The sequence below is a fragment of the Pristis pectinata genome, chromosome X (genome assembly GCF_009764475.1).
Source record: "Pristis pectinata isolate sPriPec2 chromosome X, sPriPec2.1.pri, whole genome shotgun sequence".
In the NCBI taxonomy this organism is placed as follows: domain Eukaryota; kingdom Metazoa; phylum Chordata; class Chondrichthyes; order Rhinopristiformes; family Pristidae; genus Pristis; species Pristis pectinata.
The window spans coordinates 8581443-8602791 of record NC_067450.1 but is presented as its reverse complement, the minus strand read 5'-3'; the positions used below and the strand labels follow the sequence as shown (position 1 = coordinate 8602791).

At 43.0% G+C, this 21349-nt stretch overlaps 1 protein-coding gene across 2 annotated transcripts in view; it reads left to right on the top strand.

The window, feature by feature from the left end:
- The window catches only part of LOC127567029 (integrin alpha-6-like), a 185347-nt gene that overhangs the window by 112280 nt on the left and 51718 nt on the right, over positions 1 to 21349 (top strand). For both annotated transcript variants that reach the window (XM_052009657.1, XM_052009656.1), the window contains 4 exons: positions 2579 to 2706; positions 4930 to 5009; positions 7218 to 7473; positions 10389 to 10520. In XM_052009657.1, coding sequence (XP_051865617.1) covers positions 2579 to 2706; positions 4930 to 5009; positions 7218 to 7473; positions 10389 to 10520 — 596 coding nt within the window. The remainder of the gene's footprint in view (positions 1 to 2578; positions 2707 to 4929; positions 5010 to 7217; positions 7474 to 10388; positions 10521 to 21349) is intronic.

The following is a 21349-nucleotide window of genomic DNA, read 5'->3' as shown; positions in this document are numbered from 1 at the left end:
GGGAGTCGGGAGCAAGGGGGAGTTCTACGCAATTCCTTCTCAATTCAGCACCACGTCAATGCTTACTTGATGGCTCTGAGCTCAGACCTGAAGGACAGCCCACTGTGGTGAGATGCTGAATGGCTTTATCAGGGGAGTGGGAGAAAATTACACGCAAAGGAAAAATGAATCAATGATGCTGCTGTGACCTCAGAATCCAACAGCACTCAAAACCCATTACAGATCTGCTGGTCTATGCTCACCATCTACTAGCTTGAATGATGGATACAGAATTGATACCCGTTTCTCTCACTCATCCTCACCTCCTTCCCTGACCTTCATATGTCTCTCTGGTAAAAATGTGCCAGGCTTCAATGCTCAATGATATAAGCAAGGAGGTTGTTGCTCATGCAAAACACTTGGTATTCGTTTGCAATGTCATTCAAAGGGCACAATATTAGAGTAATGGAAGGAGAAGGAGTAAATGCCAAGGACGTGTGGTATAAGTTGTGGTTGAAAAATAAGAGCTTTGATAGGAGAAGACTACCTTCTGCTCTACGATCGAGAGCCATGCTTTCTGCTGTCATGGCCCTAAGCTCCCTTTCTAACTCTCTCCACCTCTCTCTTCTCCTTTTAGACACTCTTTAAAATCCCTTGACCATTCTTTTGATCATCTGCCCTAATATATAGCTGGTGTCAACTTTTGTCTGAGCGTGCTCCTAAACAGTTTTTAGGATGTTTTACAATGTTAAGGGAGCTTTATAAGCACTAATGGTTATATTGAAGAAATACAGATCAAATACAATCAAACTGGTGACGTAGCTTGTTTGAATGTATTAAAATTGGTTTGAAGTAAAACAGATTCCAGAAGGCATACTTTAACTCAGAATAACTTGCTGGGTGTGAATGGCAATAGAGGTAACACCATTAAGATGTGTTAGGATTCTAGCGGGGTCAGGCACATAGGGAAAATCTGCTTTCCCTACTGCAGCAATAGAGTGTGCTGTCTGCAAGAATATCATTTCATCACAATTGTCATTGATAGGTTCATTAACCTTTCTGTTGGTCTGACATTTTTGAAACTAATTATTTGAAGAATATATGTCCATAAATGTCAACAAATGCCTTCTATATGGTTGAACTAGAGGGATAGAGGAAAAGGGAATAAATTATCCCCTGAAACTTGATCTTAATCTTGACTAGCACAGGGAAAGCAAGTATGGCTGAAGGCCCAGATGAGAGAGCACTGGCTACTGATCTTGAAACAGAATTGCCTACACAGACCTTGTGATCTCTTTGCTGACTTCAGGTGCCAGGCAAGGGAATCTGTAGCAGCCTGAAGCTGTGATGCTGACTGTAAGGAACAATCTTCAAACATGGCAAAACCAGGAAGGAAACACCGCAGTTTTTAGTTAATGCTTTAAATGTTTTTCCAATCACTAGGTTATAGTACAAGATGAAATATCATCAGCTTTAAAAATAAAATAAATAATTATTTTGAAATCCATTGATCTAGAAATTGGAATGTACAAAGGAAATTGGGTGTGGGTCTAGGACTGGGTTGTGGGTGGCTGCAGATCGGTGGGGCCGAGGGGGGTGGTGGGCGCAGTTGCACGTTTCCAGGCTCCTCTGTGTGTTAGTGCGGCAAATGCAGAGAAAGAAATCACACACAGACTATGTGGACCTCACAGTGAGTCCATAATTTTCCTTTTTGATTGACACAAAAACATTGTACCACACAGTCCAATTTCTGGGCCATTGAAATACTTATCTCAGGGAATTACAATCCACATGCAGAAAATTTGTGTTGTGGACAAGGGAGTTTGCCAATCAATAATTGTGGCTTAGAATGCCACTAAAAACTCTCACACCACGCAACATAGTGCAATATTGTTGTGCTTTTTTTTCCACAGTGAGAGTGATTCATAAATACCCAAAGTTCTCATCAATTTACAGATTTCGAGAGATTATTCTGGAGAATGCTGTAAAACTATGGATCCCATGGAAGAGCAGGGAATTCTTGACATACTGTATATAGCTGCACATGTGGCTACTCCAGAAGTTGCTGTCAGTTGGTTTAATGTCTCATCCAAACATCTGTGCCTCTGATATTGCTGCACTCCCTCGCTACTGCGCTGGAGTGCCAGCCCAGATGTTATGCTCAAGTCTCTGAAGTGAGACTTGACTCATGATTTCTAGCTTAGAGGCAGAATTGGTGTCCACTGAGCCTTGGTTCTGGTTGAATTGGCTGTGGTGCTAATAAGAAGAGCCATTGAGTGGGTTCCACTCTGGGTAGCTGGACCATTGGTGGCTGAATAATTTCTGTAGCCCTTTTTCTGGCCTGTGACACCAGGGTACCAGCTGATGCCATGGAGATGAATTCCAAGCAGACTAAAAGGTATTACCTGAAAGGTTGAGTGGCATATTCCAGTTAAAACTGTTTCGTAACGACACCGCACAGTCCTTCATACAGCCCAGCTCTGATTGTCGTTCTGATGCCACTCAGAGACTGAGGCATATAGCCCTCACTATAGTCTGTCAGTTGTTCCATGGTCTACTGATGCTGCACACTAAAGTCCTTTCATTTGTTTCTTTGCAGGATTTTGATTGGAGCACCCCAGGCTCGTGCCCAATCGCAACAACATGCAAATCGCACTGGAGGACTCTTTGCCTGCCCGATAATAACAGAAGACGATGAGTGTGATCAAGTCAGCATTGATAATGATGGTCAGACAGAGTCTTTCTGTTATCCCATTTCGTTCAATCCCCCCCTCACCCATTTTGAGTTTGTAATCCTTGCTTACTTTTATATTTATTAATTCTGAAGAACATATCACCAATTTAATTTCAGACTTTTTTTATATATGTTTATTTTTTGTTGTGTGGCTGCTCAGACTTTCTGATTGGATCAATGCATGCTCATGGTGGGCCGAAGGGCCTGTTTTGTGCTGTATGGTTCTATGCGTGATCCTGATAGGTTGTAGCTCAGAGCAAAAACGCTGACCCAATCTTATTGCCAGGAAATTTAGCTCTCTTTCAACGCACTGCTTTAAATCCAAAGCTGGGCCACTAAACACACGCAAGCAGGAAATGAACCATTGGAAAATCAGGTGGGCCATGTTACAAGAAGTAGTCTGCCATGCTTGCTTATCCTTTCTCCTCTCCAGCCTCCTGATGGTTCTGTTCTGAAGGCATTGACTCATGTCTGCTCCCTGGAAAGCTTTAACTAATAGACTTAAAGATTAAGACAGAACGAGAGACCTCTCAGTAGGGATTTTCCACATCACTTTGTGAATGAGTGACGTTCTCACCAATTTACCACAACCTACCTTTCATTTTGCACCTATAATGTTGGAAAGTATCTAAAGGTGCTTCAGAAGTCAAAATCTGACATCAACCCACATAAAGACCTTGTAGGACAAGTGGTCAAAGGCTTGATTAAGTAAGTTCTAAGAATGAAAACCAAAAACAAACCTGTTGGAAATCTGAAAAAAAAGCAGAAAATGCTGGAAACATTAGTCAGGCCTCATCTGCAGAAGAAGAAACAGTTAATGTTTCAGGTACAGGATCCTTTGTCAGGAATGTCCATAAGGACATTCAGTGAAGGAATTCCAAAGGGTCAGGGCTCAAAAGCTGAAGGTGTGGGCTAGCAATGGCAGGAGAAATTAAAAAGCAGGGATGTGCAAGAGGACTAAGGTTGAGCAGACAAAAGATTTTAGAGATCAGAATCACTCACATATGATGTGAAATTTGTTATTTTGTGGCAGCAGTACAGTGCAAAGACATATAATCTATAAATTACAAAAATAAGTAAATAATGCAAAAAGAAAGGAATAACGAGGTAGTGTTCATGGAGTATTCAGAAATCTGATGGTGGAGGGAAAGAAGGGGTTAGGGGCTGAGGGTCAGTAGAAGGACTTGAAACCTAGATGAGAATTCAGAAAAAAAATTCATCTCCATTAATTCCTCTTCAGCTATGTTTCTGCCTCTCCATAATCAAAACTGTTCTGTTTTTATCTGATGTTTTGGGTCTCTGCCCATACAGAGCCTTGAGTGTTGGGAATAATTTTAAATGGGGAAGACCCGGGGTAGCATCAGTGAAGGTTAACTAATAGAGTTAACAGAGTTAATATTATTATTAATAATAGTAACTAATCAACCTTCAAGGTTGGAAGTGTATAGAAGATGAGGTGAAGCAACAGAAGAAATGATGGTAGGGTCATGTCATGTCTGTGCTCTGAGGCTATGGAGGTAGATAACAGATCGCAGGGTCTCCTCCTCCTATGAAGATATAATATACTGGCCTCCTCCTGATCCTATGTTAGAGCTTAGCTTTTGAAGACCCTCATATTTATATGAAGGAAGGAGGCCATTCAGCCTAGCATATATGCCGGCTTCCAGAACAATCCCATCAATCCCGTTCCCCTACTTATTAATTTTGTTCAATAACACTCCTCTGAAGCTGCTAGTGATGTTTATCACATTTAAGGTGCTATATAAATGCTTGTTGTTGTTAGACGATAGGTTTGATTTTTATTCTGGGACTGTTTTTGTTGCCTTTACTTTATTTTTAAGTTTGTATTTTAGGGGTTTTATAGTGGGGAGCTGTTATGACAGTTTTTGTTCAAATGTGTTTAGTTTTGGTGACATGAAAGATTCTGTGCGATAGAGCTGGTCAATATGAAACCAAATAACTAGTTAAAAAAGAGGAAAATACAGGCTGAAATACTTAAACAATGAAGTGGAAGGAGCAAATTTAGCAGTTCAAAAGGAGGGAGTTCACTCTTAAATGCGTAAGAAATGCAAGGCACTTTGTACAAAAGACAAAGCTTGTTGGTATTTGATACTGTGCCGTCTTCAGTGGGGAAGCCATGTTGATCCATTAGCTGGCGGAATCTGACTAACAGGCTATTGGGGCTGACACACTGTGCATTCCTCTGTCTTTTCCAGTTGACCTGAAGAGAGAGAGCAAAGAAAACCAGTGGCTGGGGGTGACAGTCAAAAGCCAAGGAATTGGAGGGAAAATTGTGGTGAGTTGATAATGAGAAACCAGGGAGCTTGGAGGGATTATATAAAAATAGTGTATCTGCTGGAAGACACAGTTCGAGTGGTTGAACTATGCTTTTGAACAGCTGTGAACTGGTAACCGATCAGGCATGGAGCTACTGCATTCAAAATCAATTTAATCCTTAAATTTTTCCTTGATTATTCAAGGATGGAGTCAACAATGATGGTACAGTGATGGTTAGAACGTTTTTAAAAGGGTATAAAAAGATAAAAGGAAAGGTTGCAAAGGTCGCTGGCAGTGTTCTCTGCCTTTATTTTTGTTCTTGTGGCAAAAGGAAAGGAAAGGTCACTGGCAGTGTCCTGCTTTTTGTTGCAATTTGGGTATGAGGGATATGTTCAATTCAGGGAAATTGCATGAGGAGTTTAGGGTCAATTTACTTGAGAGGGAAGCTTCTTGGTTGGAAATATGGAACTGACAGCATCAAGAGAGTCGGGAGTTTGGAGAAGAACACCAAAAGGAAGGGACAGTCAATTTAAAACAATTGTTTGACTTCTGGGATCTGTTTTCAATGCAAAAACAAGTTACTGAGCCTGAAGGGACTGATGAACAGAAGAGAGTGGAAACGATTGTTGGCAGAGGCGGTTTAGGGATAACCTAACCTATCTCCTGATACTGATTCAGCTCCAATGTCAGGCTGTCCCCTCCCCCATCCAGTTTCTCTGACAAGCCATTTAAGCAAAAGGCAAACGGAAATAAAATCAAAAGCTGTTAAAAGTAATCGTTTTCCTTTTAAACTGCTTGAACTTGAAAGGATGCCTTGATGAATGATCATAAGATCTGGCAGAGAAAATAGATGAAGAAAATCTCATCTTAAAAAGGCATGCAACTATTTGTGGCAGTCTCATCACATAATCAGCATAAAGCTTATCCCATGACCAGATGGTTGTGGGTTCAAATCCCAGTCTGGTCTGTTACTTAAATTTTTCCGTCACTGTATGGTTGAGATCCAAGTGGGCACAGTCAAGTGACATTACTTTCATGTTACTTTGCTGCAAGGTCACCTCTTACTGGTTGGCTACACAGTAGCATTAAATGCATTTGGCCTTAGTTGAAGCCATTTTGCAGCCTGGGGTCAAGGCGGCTGCCAGAAGAACAAGAACAAAAGTAAAGACAGAGTAAACAGTGGATATCATATAAATCTGTGACTGCAAGGATCCTAAGTCTCTTGACTAGGACATCCAGAACTAGTTTCAAGCGGCTATGGGCTCGTAACATACAGCACTAAACAGGATTGACTAGTTGTTCTGCTCAAGCAGAGTGCCATTTTGATAAGAATGGCTGTTTCTGAGGTTCAAATTGAGATCCCTGATATTGAACCGGACTCCAAGAACAATTAACATTTCCTCAATACTGATCACCCTCACTTTGACCCTGACAATTACCTACCCCCAGTTCTTTTACACATATGGTGATTTACAAATTTGGTTTCCTTTTCTTACCACGTTTCCTTCTGAAAGCTTTGAATCCTTCAGACTTCTCACAAATTGTCATTTTACTGTTTGGGTTGTACTGCTGAGTGGTTAACACTGCAGGCAATTTGACTGCAAAGGACTTAATGGCTGAGCCTGATCTTGCCTTTACCCAAGATTCAAGCACGTCGCTTGCAGTGGGAGCTGTCAACTGCAACGAGGAGCAGAGCACTGGGCCAGATCTTGCTCAGTGTTGCCACTGAGGGCAACAGTGTGTCTCCATGCCCTTTCTATTGCCAGCTCTCACTAGGAGCCACTTACTCAACTTAGACAGAGCAACAAACCTAGGATCTTGCTGTACTCTGTGGGGGAGAAAACGATCTCACTATTCAGGATAGAGCAAGCAGGTGGTCTTTATCGTGAGAGAGGGGAAGAGTTAGGTGACTCAATTAAAGGAGTGAAATTCAACAGCTGTAGAAAAATTGTGTCCACTTACTGGTGACTCCAAAACCAATAATCCAATTCGGGAGTTGGGAGGGTCTCACTTTAGGGGTTGGGAATGTAGAACTCGCCGTCATGTGGAGTGGGTGAGCGGAATAGTAGGGATGCATTTAGAGAAGTAGACGATGAAAGATGGAGGAGGGAATGGAAAGGAATGAGAGAGAGGCTCTGGTGGAGCATAAATGCCAGAATGGACCTGTCGGGCCAAATGGCCTTCTTCTGCCATATAAATTCCTGTGACCGTCTTAAATTGGTTGCAGACGTGCGCTCATCGCTATGAGGTGAGGCAGCGCGTGAATCAGTCAGCAGAAACCCGGGACATGATTGGTCGTTGCTACGTGCTGAACCAGGACTTAAGGATCAAAGACGAGCTGGACGGCGGGGATTGGAAGTTCTGCGAAGGCCGCACACAGGGTCACCAGCGATTCGGGTACTGCCAGCAGGGCATCGCCGCGGGTTTCACACCAGACGACCACTACATCTTATTTGGTGCCCCGGGCACATACAACTGGAAAGGTCAGTCATTTCCAATTTTGTGTGAGAGGGGAATAGGTAGCCTTCTTGCTATGGTAACCAAGATAATAACATTGTTGGGTGATGATGTCATCACTGTCACTCACTCATCCTGTGAGTCATGGGTTCACATCACAGGCATTGAGTTATCTATAGTTTAAATCCTGGTTCCTCTTCTGACCACAGGCACACTGCACTGTCACTTTGAGCTCTAAGGCTGGGAGGACGTGAGCACTCTTCTCTCAGTGCCAGATGCAGTCCTCTCCATTGCTGCTGTGTAGGCATACAGCGGGTGAATGACAAAAACTAAGCTTTATTTGAGGCAGTTCAGTGTTGAGGGATTTTAAAATGTCCACCCCACCCCCATCCCCACCAGTGGTTAATGGTATGAGCAGCCAACAGAGATGTCAGCAGCTTTGACTGTTATTTCCAGCTGCTGGGAGACATTTGGAAAGTTGTGTGTGGGGCAGCGTTATTCAGCTATTGCCCACAGCTGGCACAGGACATTAACACAAAGGCACCCACTTTATTGTGAGGAGCTCATGATATGGCTTGCTCCATATCCTTGCTCAGCACTTAAGAGTCGTGGCAGCTGCTTCATCCAACTGTCTGCTCCGGAGCACCCAGGACAGGCTGGCATTCTTGTGTGATAGATTTTACTCAGATGGCACCATGGTAACAAGCTACTGCTTGTTCTACTAAACTCGCCTCAGAGTCCTTCCTTCCATGATACCTGGCTCCATGGAAACATGAAGCTGTTAAAGTTCCACTGGGCCCAAACTGTTTCCTGTTCTCTAGAAATGTAGCAGATCAGGTGACTGGTACAGTGAATTAGCACAGTGTCCTTTCACCTTTGAGGTTTTGGTTTGAATCCAACTCAAACTGATGGCGTAGAAAGTCAGCTCTCTCACAGAGGCCAGTGGTGCAGTTTGATGCCAGCTCCTGTGTGTCCAAAACTGTTGGACTGGGCATCTCACTCAGAGAAGCTCTGAGAACTGGTAGTGTTGGGAATGGCAAGATGCCATTTCCACAGAACTAGATGCTTTTTTGAGCTTGGGGTTTAGGATACATCTTTGGGTTGTGTACTCTACAACCAGTCTGAAAACACAAGTATTTTCCCCCATAATTGAATCTTTCACCACTGCAAACGCAAGCATTTACTTGAAAAGGACAAAACCAGTCCCTGTTCACAGCTGATCAGGGAGGTTACGTGTTCAGGTCCATGATGTAAGAGGGACGCAAGCTGCAACTGAGGCACTGCCACTCCTGTTTAGTTAGGCCAGGGAGGACCCATAAGGAGGTCTCCTACCTGCTCATATATATTCCAGTTGTTTATATCCAAAGCCTTGTTCCTGAGTCACGAAGAAGTTACCTTTCATGGCCTGCAGATGATCCATTTTGTTTTAAAGTAACGTTTTGCCATTTTTGTTGTCAGGTGTCACGAACCAGCAACAAAAGAAACACACTGAGTCATGATTCGGTGTTAAAAACTATTTTATTAATCACTACTTATGATAATACGTAAAATAAAAGTAAAAATGTTAGTATGTTAGAAATTCAAAAATGTTAAACCTTGAACATTAACCCCAAAACTAAACTCGTCGTGTGTGTGTGGCAAAGTCCCAAACTCCAAGTTCGGGAATGGTTCTTAAAGTTCAGTTCTGCAAGCCATAAGGTGAAACATGAGCAAAGGCTTCTTCAACAACCACTGTTGTCTGAAGATAAGACGTAGACATAGAGAAACATAGAGAGAGTAATTACGAAGTCCAAATGTTCCACGATGGAACCCAAACAACACCTCAGTGTTTACTCGGTAGTGACTTCCTCACCCCGCAAAGCATCCGAATCGTGGTCGTCCACACAAATACCTGTTTCCTTCTACAGGTCAGCAACAAAATGAACTCCACCGGATTACCTCCAATTTCCATACATGGATTTCTGTGGCAGACACAGTTATTGTTTCTCATCCATCGATAGAGAACACTAACAGGCTGGTGTCTCTCTCCCTTCTCTCTCTCTCTCTCTCTCTCTCCCTTCTTCTGACCTCTTCAACAACGTCATTATGTCCTTTATCTTCTATTGACGTAAGCACGCCACACACACACACACACACACACACACACACACACACACACCACACACACACACACACACACACACACACACACACACACACCACTCTCTCTACCTTAAAGGGACTTTCACCGAGTCCGTAACACAGGCAATATTTTTTAAAGGAACATCTATAAACTCTAACAATGTGGTGTCATTAGCAACTATGTGCAATTTCTTTCCTGGAATTCCTGCATTCATCCATGCAACTTTCAGGACCCCTTAAAAATTATTGGTATACATCCAGGGAATTCCTTGACCTGGCTTCGGAAAGTTAGTCTCCAAACCAAAGCAGCTTTCTATTACTTCATAAAGTGCGTTTTATTGATACTGCAGAATAATCTGTTGAAGCAGAGCTCACTGGGACTCCTCGGAGCACCAGCGGTGATGACCCCTCACCCTCAATCATTTTGAGGTTGGCCAATGAGATTGGTGCCACTTCACACCCAGAACTCTCCTGTCACCCATCCTCAATCTCCAGGATGGGCCTGCAGGTCTTGACCAACTCAGCTTCTGGGCAAGGTAAGTCACCATTCCGTGGTTCATGATCTAGTCCACTTCCTTGAGTCCCCTCCTGCCAAGCTGGCCAAGTGTGGAGTTCAGCCCCGTGTCCTCTCCCTTTACCCAGTGTGGATTAGGTGGCAAAGACTTGGCATGAAAAGCAATCCAGGAGTAAAGACCCTGCTCGTAATGCAGGTCTTAGTCTGGGCAGTGTGCAGTTTGCTCATACACAATGTTGAGGATTAACGCAGGTGTATGGTTTGTTTTCTGTTTTGTGTGCTTCATTTACCTCTCAATATTTTTAGGTAATGTTCGGACAGAACAGCTCAGTCATTCTTTGGTCCACTTGGGCATCTATGACGACGGACCATACGAAGCGGGTGATGAAAGAAAGCAGGAAGCTGAGCTGGTTCCTGTACCTGCCAATAGCTACTTAGGTAGGATACTTGTCCAGTGCAGACAGAGAGTGGCGACTGGAGCTGATCCAAGATAGCTGAGGATTCCATTTAGAACCCCATTCAGTATTACCACCATAATATAATCTACTTGACTTGATTTGATCACTTCAGGTTCCCAACACTTGTTCCCATTTTGCTTTTTGCACCTCATGAGCAGGTGTGAAAGCCACGTATGATGTATTCACAGGCTATGTATTACTTTTGCACATGGCATCATAGCGTGCAGTACCATTAAAGGGCATGGCCTTGCTTGATGGTGCACAGTCACTGCCCAAGCTTGGCACCATGCCCATCATGGTAATCTGACAGCTAAGTTTTTCAGATAACATTGGCTCTGTTAACAATGGCCCTTGGCAGTTTCCTGGAAACAGGGACTCCAGTAGAAATAACGAATGAGTTCCTGCTTGTTATGAAGTGCAAAGCATTGTTCCCCCCAACCCCACTTCCCCCTCCATGTTTTATGACTGGAAGGTCAACAGTGCTTTTATTTAACCCCGAGGAACCCTCAGCTGCTTGTCCAGTCGCCTCCCTCTGCTGTACACTTCCTTCTCGATTCTAACTCATTTTCTTCTTTTCCCCCTTCTCCCTTTCCCTGCCCATCTCGAACGCACAGGTTTAATATTTCTGTCAACAACCAGTAGTTCAGACCCTGATCAGCTGGTTTACAAGACACCGGACCCTGCTGAGAAACCAGCCAGAAGCCCTCATGACGTAACCCAACATAGTTACTTAGGTTTGTAACTGAGCATGTGCCAGGGAAAGTGTGCAGCCATTCCCTCTCGTGTCTTTATCTGTGTCCAAACATTTTGTGTGGGGATAAAAGAAAAAAGAAAAAAAAACACGTGTTGTGTTTCATTTACGAGGCTCCATATTTCTGCACATTTTGATGGTCACATGAATGTCACTGCTTCCTGTTGGTCAGGCTCCTTAGTACAACCTGATAACCAATCATTTGGCCTACGTTAATGCTGATCAAGATTAGAGGTGGATGCCAGCTGTAAAATAGGAATAGTGTCTCACAGCAACTGGGGAGAGCTTCTTTGTCAGGAACAGATAGATTATTTTGATTTAGTTAGGAAGGAGATGGAGTACAAAATGGATTGAAAGGAGAACAGAATAACAGACAGGAACAGAAAACACATCCTGAGGTCTTGGAAAATGTCCTGATTCCTACTATCCAGTGTTCCTAAGAAACGTGGGAAATCATGAAGTCGCCAGTCTCTCAGTTGTGCTCTTTTAGTTGAGTTGAATTTATCCATCGGGAGACTGATTTAAGTAGATACAGCTTGGAGCAACTTTACCAAATGTTAACAAGGTTGAAAATAGGAAGACTGAAACTGCAGCTCCCTTGACAGGCTGTTGAAAAGTATCAGGGGGAGAGCCTTGTCCCTGAATGTACTTAACTGCAAGGAAGCTGCCTTGTTAAAAGTGACATTACTGATGTTCAAGGAACCATATGGAAGCAGTGATGTTGTGTGTGAGATGTGTGCATGGCCCACATCACAGACTGTCGAATTGACTTCAAGCAAGCTGTCATGATCCAAGTTCTGGTGATACCAAAGGAATTTTTGTGCATTAGTTGGAAGTCTGCCCAGTTGAAAACAGCTTCACTCAATTCCGGTAGTTCATTACACAGTTGGCTGACAGAGAGTATGGCTGCCTGCCATTGTGCCTGCAAGGAGTGCTTCCGATTACTCTGCATGCTATGACACCAGAATGTTTCAGTTAACTACTATCAGTGCTGAAACCTGGTGTCCCCCACATGGAAAGGGTGAATGTAAAAAATGGGTTTCTATGGTTTCCAAGGTTGGTCGCTTGAGATATATCTCAAATGTTGGAGAATGATTTTGAAAAATTCCCAATTAGACGCGTCAAATTTAGCTTCTACAAAGTCATATCTTATGTAAAAGGAATTCAGGATCATTGAGAATCTTCACTGAAAACTATGAGATAGTGAGATTTGCAGGAACTTCCTATTACCCTTGAAGCTTTGAATGAGATGGAAACTCAACCCAGTGCATATGCCTGAAATTCCACAGACATGTTTGGAAATCCAATGCTAACTCAAATGACTAAAGTTATGTATTCAGGTTTGTAACTTGCCATAGTGGAACCTCAACTGAGGTACTCAGAAATTGGATGACATTCTGCCTGTTTTATGGGTGTAAAAAAGGCCCAACATCCTTCCATCCCCAAAAGTAACTGATAAATATCCAAAGGCTGTTAGCCATCCTAATAACTGCCTAACACAGATACAATGAGGGTCCTGGTGAATATTTTAGGACCACTCTGAGAAGTGAGGTCTCCAACAAAAAGACCTACTGTATATGAAAGTGTTTCTTGATTATTACCAGCCTCAGTTGCTGCCTCTCCCACTGATTGTCCCCCTTTAGACTGAGGACATTGGCAGTGGGACCTGAAACTCGTTCCTGCTGAAGAGCAAAAGTGCTTGTGGAACTCTCACTTGCTCTCCAAGATCACATATATTAAGCCTAAGGACTAAGTTTGAACCAGCCTTAGGTCTCACAGGTCAGGCACCTGCCGGGGCTGTATCAATCCCTTCGTACCTGATACCAGGCATCAATGAATTCCTACCCCAGGAATTCTGGATTGCTATCCATTGTTGTACCACTCTCCTTCAGTGCGCCTGAACTACATTTTTAATGCATTTTTTGTGCACGTATTTAAAGGAGTTTTTGACAATGAAGTAGGAAACCCGTACGATCGGTTTGTAAGACAAGTTTTTCACTGTACCTTGGTACAAGTGACAATAATAAACCAATACCAATACCAATATGGCAGACAAGAACATGGGCCTAAGCTTGCATCCAATGAAGATAGATGGGATTAAAGTCATCTAATGGATATCAGGTTTGAACAATAGAAGCCCCATGTCAGTTAATGTTGGAACTGAGGTATGTTGCCGAGCAGTGTAGGGGGAGCCTTCCTCAATGGCCTTAGATATGCCTTGTCTGAAAGCACTGGCTGTGTACAGAGACACTGGTGGAAAATGTTCCTCTTTGTAACCATTTTGAAGAGCATGAAAGTATCATCAAAGGGCAAAATGAAAGAATTCGAAGATATGTTTTTGAAATATCCAAGATTATATTTCAAGGGACCAATTTTTTTCTAAATTGGAATTGGTCAGTAATGCACACCCAATCCATGTGGATGGTCATAATCTGCTTGTGCTTTGTTCATGTGATTCACTGTCAGTGGCATGTTAGTGCCTGCTGCATGTTTCTGCTGGCTTTCTGTGTCAGTTGGATAGTTGTCATGTCATTCCCAGTCTCTTTTTCCACCCTTTTTCCATATGCTTCAAACAGTTGCACTGATCACCTCCTCTCCCTATCACTTGGTCAGAGTGTGGGCTAGTGGTGTGCCACAGTTCAGAACCAGGCATGAACTTCCAAACAGTACTGTTCCAGGTTTGATTAATTCATGCTGTGAAGTGAGTTGATCATCTGAAGCTAAGGCATTTCTGGTGGTTGGCTTCAGCCCCCCACTAGGCCATCTAGAAGCAAGCTGGAGTACTGCTCTTGATTGATGACAGCAGTTGGATGTCCCATGTGTTCAGCTAGTCAGATGAGACTTATAGCCTGACACAAATGAAGAGCAGCCACTTGGGAATCTGCACCTGTAGATCAGTAGCCCAGCATGGTCCCTTTGAGAGAGAGAGGGAGAAGGAAAGAAAAAAATAAAAAACCTGGGAGGGTTCAAATTCCAATTTGCCTTGATGAGACCCTGGTTTATACAAGCGATGAGCTCCAGGATACCAATTACTTACAGTTCCCATTCTAATTAGAGTGATTGGTTTTGGGTTTAATGCTCTTAAAAGGGGTGGTTGGTAAAGCTAAGGGTTGGATTACTCTGAATAACTCTAGCCAGTGCAGTTCCATCACCATATTTCATGCCTAATATTTCCATCGACTCATGCCAGTATTTTGACCCATCAGTTCCTATCAGTTCTAATTGCTGCCTGATAAAGGAGCAAAACATTCCATTCCTCAAATTGCTGCCAGCTTGCTTGAGTTGGGCAAATAGTTTGCCATAACAGCAAATATAAAATCATCTGCTTCACTCAATTAATGACCAGCCACTGGGTGCCTTCATTGCACTAGCCTTTCGACATCTTGGAGGGATGCTGAATGCCTGTGATGCTCCATTTTTTTCCAGCACATCCTTTCACAACCCTCACAGCTACAACTCAGCGCACCATTTTGTGTCTTGCATGGGTTGGAGAATTGGAGAGTTGGCACTTGCATAAGTTCATCGAGTGTTTATGACTTCATACGTAACCCAGCCCCAGCATCTTGAAGATTGCTTTACACTCAAGCAACTGTGGCAACCTCTCGGTGAGAAAATTCAGAACATTACTCTTACAAAATAAATACTTGCTGACATTTCATCATGTGAAAGTTGAATTATCCTAATTGCTTCATCAGTCTGAGAGGAGTTATGTATCCTGTTACTTCCAATAATAGCTCTGCAGGTCTGCACTCAGTGCTTCAAGGAGCATTATTGTCCTTGTGGGAGCTTGTGGTGAACTTCTGATCATTTCATCCTTTGAAGGAGATCCAATTCATATAAGATATTTTTATCTGATAAATGATGTACTTTTATCATTACATTGTTTATACATGAATTAAAATTTTTGAGGCACTTCCATGTAAGAAGATGAGCAGGTTGAGCACCTGCATGTTTTGTATTAATTTCATATGCTTCTTTTTCTAGTTTTCCAACTAACAAGCCTTTACCATGGTCTGGCTGGATGTGAACCTGTGTCCTACCACTCCATGGTCCTGAAGCTTGGAACTCCAGTACTCTATTAGGAACATGATTTGCTACAGATATCTTGTGATGAGGGTGTACTCAACTTAGGAGAGCTATCCCACAGTCTGCACAAGAAACAGCCTGACAGAATGCCAGTACAGGTGACCCCCTCCTTATGGGGGGGGGGGGGTGGTTTGTGTACTGAGAAAACAGTCTGTATCACGATTTTCCGTAATGCGAAGCCTGTCATCTGCGCATGTGTCAAGAACTGCAAGTTGGAAGAAAGAGCTTGCAGTGTTTATTTACTTTTTAAAATTTTATTCCATATCTCAAATTTTTGGGTGGTGATCTGTGATTCTGTAAGGGCAAATTCCATTACCCGAACGGCTGTAATGCTGGGATTGCCTGTACTCCAGACTCCTCCATCGTAATCCCTGAGTATGTCTATTCCCACTGGAGGTTACAGTGGTGTACAGATGGAAAGGAGTTGGCTGGGGGTCCTGAACATTGAATCCAAGCCTCAAGAAGTCTCATGGCATTAGGTCAATTAAGGATCGGCAGTAAATGCTGGCCTTTCCAGTGACTACCAGATTCTGAAAATGAGTTTTAAATAATGGCAACTGGTATTGCACCATTTTCCCTGCACTGCTCTGAACAGCTTGTTATAGTAGATTTGCTAAGTACTGCCAAACCAAACAGATTAACTCAATGAATTTCCCCTGCTTTTGAAAACACTATATAGTTGAAAAGAGGATCATAAGTCCCATTTAACCTTATTGGCAGTTTTCCTTTTGAATCTTCCAACGAGCTGGATCACCTCCAGAGGCTTTTCTTAATCTACTGGCCACCCTGACTCCCCAAACTATTGGTGGGACTGAAGTCACATGTAAGCCAGGCCAGGTTGAGAACAACAAACTTCCTTACTTGAAGGACATCAGAGAACCATCCGTCGTCACCTTACAAAGGCTTTCATTCCAGTTTAAATTTCCCAGCTGTCATGGTGGGATTTGAACTGATGCCTCTGGATCAATCATCCAGATCCCTGGCTGCTAGTCTAGTAACTTAACCTTAATGCTACCATGCCTCTAGCATCTGTACTGCACTAATGCTGGCAATATTTTCATCGGTATAAATAAATGTAAAAAAATAGTTTCCTGGACACAGCTACCAAAAACAAAACTATCCAATGATCTGTCTGGATGGCACGCAAACAAAGCTTTTCACTGTATCTCAGTACATGTGACAATAATAAACCAATACAAATTACTAAAGAGCAATACCACAAGAATTGCCTTTGTGCTGGTTCTGGACATCAGGAGGGTTTTGTGGAGAGTTGAGCTGTCCAACTGTGGAAACCTTACAGAGGGAGGGTCCTGACCTTCCAGAGTGGACTCCCCTTCCATGCCAGTGGCCTAGTTCCAATTGGTTGGCTCGGTGCAGGCCACCATGACCTTGATCACATTCTCCTGTAAAACCCTCAGCACCCACCTACCCTTTGAGTGCCAGGGTGGTAATTGGTTTATTATCATCACATGTGCCAAGATACGGTGAAAAGCTTTTGTTTGCGTGCCATCCAGACAGATCATTCCAGACATAAGCAGTACAAAAGGGAAAAAAAAACATAATGCAGAATATAGTGTTACAGTTACAGAAAAAATGCAGTGCAGGTAGACAAATAAAGTGCAAGGGGCACAACGAGGTAGTTCAAGAGTTCAACTTTATCATATAAGAGGTCCATTCAAGAGTCTTATAACAGTGGGATAGAAGCTGTCATGATCCTGGCGGTACATGCTCGCAAGCTTTTGTATCTTCTGCCCAACAAGAGAGGGGAGAAGAGAGAATGACTGGGGTGGGTGGGGTCTTTGATTATGTTGGCTGCTTTACCAAGGCAGTGGGAAGTGTAGACAGGATCAATGGAGGGGAGGCTGGTTTGCGTGATGGACTGGGCTGTGTTCACAACTCTCTGCAATTTCTTGGGGTCTTGGGCAGAGCAGATGCTGTACCAAGCTGTGATGTATCCGGATAGGATACTTTCTATGGTGACTGATTTGATAATGGGGTCTAGATGTTATCATTTTGTAATGTGCTTGTTCTGTCCCTACCTGACCCATGCCTTCCTTTACCTCTGCCAGCTGGGATGGTATATTGAAGAACTTCAGGAATGGCCTGGCTGTCTTGCTGATGCTTCTGGTATTTTTTTGAGCCTTTGAACACTAATACTGTGGCAGAGCTGTAGAGAGTGAGTACATTAGTTTCCAACGTTACGTAAAGTCCTGAGAATGATGGGAAATGAACAAGCCAAAGGGGAGCTGGCTTTTGACCTTTCACTTACGTCAGTTTTCTGTGCCCACCCACCCTGGCTTTTTCCCCATGGACTCAGTGTCCTCTCCTCCACACCACAATCCAAACCACATGGTAATCGGCCCGCCAATGTTTTCAGATAGTCTTCATAATGCAAAAATAAAGACCAGACAGCACTGTAGTCCACCAAAAGCTGGAGCTTTCAACGAGTTGAAAGCAATAACTACAAGTTCCAAACTGGAAGGTTAGCTGAGGCAGGCCCCTCACCTGAGGGGTTGCCTCCAGACTTTGGCTTTGAAGTTCCCATCCATGTTTTAAAATCACTCCATGGCTTCGCTCCCCCTACCTGTGTAATCTCCAGCGCTACCATCCTCCAAGATATTTCCCAATTCTGGCCTCTTGATTATCCCTGATTTTAATAGCCTGGTCTTTAAAATTCTGTATTCTCCCTTAAAGCTCTCTGCCTCTTGTAAACTTCTGATTCCCCTTTGAGAAGCTCCAAAACCCATCTCTTTGACCAGCCCTTTGGTTATCTCCTACATTTCTCTCTGTGTCCTGGCATCATATTTTAATTTATATCATTCCTGTGAAATGCCTTTGGACATTTTAACCACATTAAATGCATGATGTTGTTGATGGGCCATGGTAGAGTTTATTTATCAAGAACTTCTTTCTGAAAGCCCCTTTTAGGTCCCAGTTAATGACCCTTAAAGTGCATTTGATAATAACTCAAAGAAAATCACATTCTGTTCTCTTGACTGTGAATGTGTTCTGTAATGGGATGTCTAAACTAGCCTGGTTTAATCATAAAGCAAGAGTCTCAGTAATGTAATGATTATAAGTGGATGTCATTTAACTGCCTTTATTTTATGAGGGTTAAAACAAGGCTCCCTTGAATGTATTTGAATAAATAAGGTGTAGAAATCAGACAGGAGGTAACCCATGGAGAGAGTATTTGACTTGGTTCTGAAACTTTGTGATAATGATGCAGCAAAACGGACAATTCAGCTGTTGGCGCCAAAATGCTTCTGTCAAATGTCACCAAATATTCGATCCATGTAAACAGGGTAACTGAGAAAAGTCCTGATATTTTGTAAAGAAGAAAACATTGAGCATTTGGAGCAATCTGCCATTTTGCAATAAAATGGCTGCTTCATCTCAAGAGATTGCACCTTGTGAATCCAATGTTTCCTCTTTCACTTGATGCAGACAGTGGAGCAGCTCAGGTCTGTGAGTTGCAGCAGTTAATTCATTCCTCCAAATTAAAGGGTTATTTGTGCCACTGAACTTGCTTGCTGCCATTTTTTCATGATTTTATTCAACTAATGCACAGTTTTGGAAAGAAGCAATTTTTTAACAATTAATTTAAACTGCATCAATAAATAACCTATCCACCTTTTTAGAGAGGTGGACCTTGCATACATATTCAGTTGAGCTGATTGGAAAGACATTTGGAAATGTCTTTCATGGAAACCAATTTTTTTGAATCCAGATTTTGAACTTTGTGGATCTGTTATGCGAACAGAGAGCCACTTTCTTAGTGTGATGCATACTATTGCATAGTGTACATTTTTTCTCTGTAGCCTGCACTTGTCTTGACTGAACCTAACCCTAAATTGAACCAAACTAGCACAAAATCATTGTGAACTAAACTGAGCCAAAGTGAGTGAGTTGCATGTAAGTTCGTTGCCTACAGGAAACATAGCTTCACTCCCAGTCACTGTGTAGCAAGGGCTCAGGAGTCAGCTTAGCTTGTTGGTAGTACCCATCCCTGTGAGTCAGGAGCTTGCAGGTTTGAGCTTCAGTCCAGCCCCTGAGCCCATGATTTTCTGCTGATGCTTGGGTGCAGAGCTGAGAGAGTGCAGTGTTGTTGGAAGTGTGAAATGTTCTTGGATGTGACATGAAATCCGAGCTTTGTTTGCTTGTTGAGTGGATGTTAACAATATCTTGCCTGTATTTTGTGGAGGGCAGTGGAATTCTCCCAGGAGTCTTGATTATGGATTATTCCAAAACATCAATTGGGATCTGGCTGTGCATGAACTGGCAGCAGTAAATGCAGGTTTTGCACCAAACAGGTTTAGTTTGCTCCAGTTGAGATCAAATTTCTGACCACACTACACATTTACATTTCTGTGATGCCTCCATACTTTACTCTCTATTGGTTTGCTTGTCTCATTACCAGTTTAGAATTAGCCCTCCCATTAACTACCTGTATTCTCTGCCCATGCCTTAAGCCTTTTTGCATCTCTGCTGTCCAGTCAAGAAGCCATTTCCTTCAGGAATCAGCCAGACAGCTTTTGGAAACAGTGCATTGTGAAGCCCATCTCAGCTTTTCATACCTTGTTCTAAGCTGTTCAGTCAGACAGATGTGCATCAACCCAGAGTCACCAGACTTCACTGGGATAGTGATATACATTTCAGCATTCCTGGACTAAGGCAAGAAGAAAGGAATCTTACCTTGGTGGATCAGCTGGGATTTCTCTCCATAGCCACATAGTATGCCAACGTGCTCTCTCCAGCTTGACATCAATAGAATGGCCAGTTGAACTAGTTACCAGAGGACCATGTATAAAACTGTGCACTGATATCACTCAACAGCTGAGGAAGAAAATGAGCAAACTGAAGGTGGGACATGCTGATGTGTGTGGGACAGTCATTTTATTCATTTCCTGTCATGTTACCTAAATGAGTGTCTTGGGCCCTACACAAATGGTGGTGTGGGTGGTGGCTGAAAGCCCAAAGAAGGAGTGGTGGGAGGAGGAATAAACAACAGCAGAGACTGGGGCTTCTCATGCTGTGGGGTCCAGCACACTGGGGCTGCACTGAGGAATTGCTTAAAATTTCTAATAGTTGAACAGTATGAGCCTGATCGTCAGTACTTTCTTAAACATGAGAGTGAGAAGAATGGAGGTTTTATCAAGGATGACACTTCTTCCTCTTTATATCAAAACCGATCAGATACCAGAGAGCTGTATGCCAAAGATTCATGCATTGGTGGGTTCATTCCCGCTAGTGTGAAGACGAGTGGTAGAATCTGGGGCGAGAATAAAATAGGATTAGTGTGAATGAGTGGTTGATGGCCGGCACAGACTCAGTGGGCCGAAAGGCCTGTCTCTGTGTTGTGTGACTCTATGACTCTCTGACATTTCTCCCAGAAAGGTAGGTTGTTTGCTTTGATATAACCTGCCCTAAACTGAACAGAGGACACTCCTCATTTAAAAAAAACTCAATTTGTTAAACGTTAATTGCCATTAGGCTTTGCACACATTTTCACACGTAAGCAGTTATAAGGCCTGAGAACTTACGACATTTCATGGTTATATTTATGGCCAATTCACATCCACAATTACTCAAAGTGATTTCTTTTCCCCCACGTGACTGTTCCGAGGTGTAATCTTGGATCCTGCGGCTGTGCCACTCATTCCTCATGCTGTCAAAGAAAATATTGCAAGAGTCAGGGATGGAGAAATGTTCTTGGTCATTAATGCAGCTGTCTCAAGCCCTGCTACTTGTCTGATTTTGTGCTGAACCTTCAGACTAGGTGCAGGTCCTTGTATACTGCTGTGCCACATGGGATGTGCATCCTCTTGCGGCCCTACTGAACTGGGGCGCCTGCCTATGAGTCCTGCCCCTGGGCCAGATTCCGCTTCTATTTACTTACTATTGAAGGAATCACATTCTTTTGACCACCTGTTGACCCTTAGAATTCATCGAGCTTTGAGTACTTTGGCGTA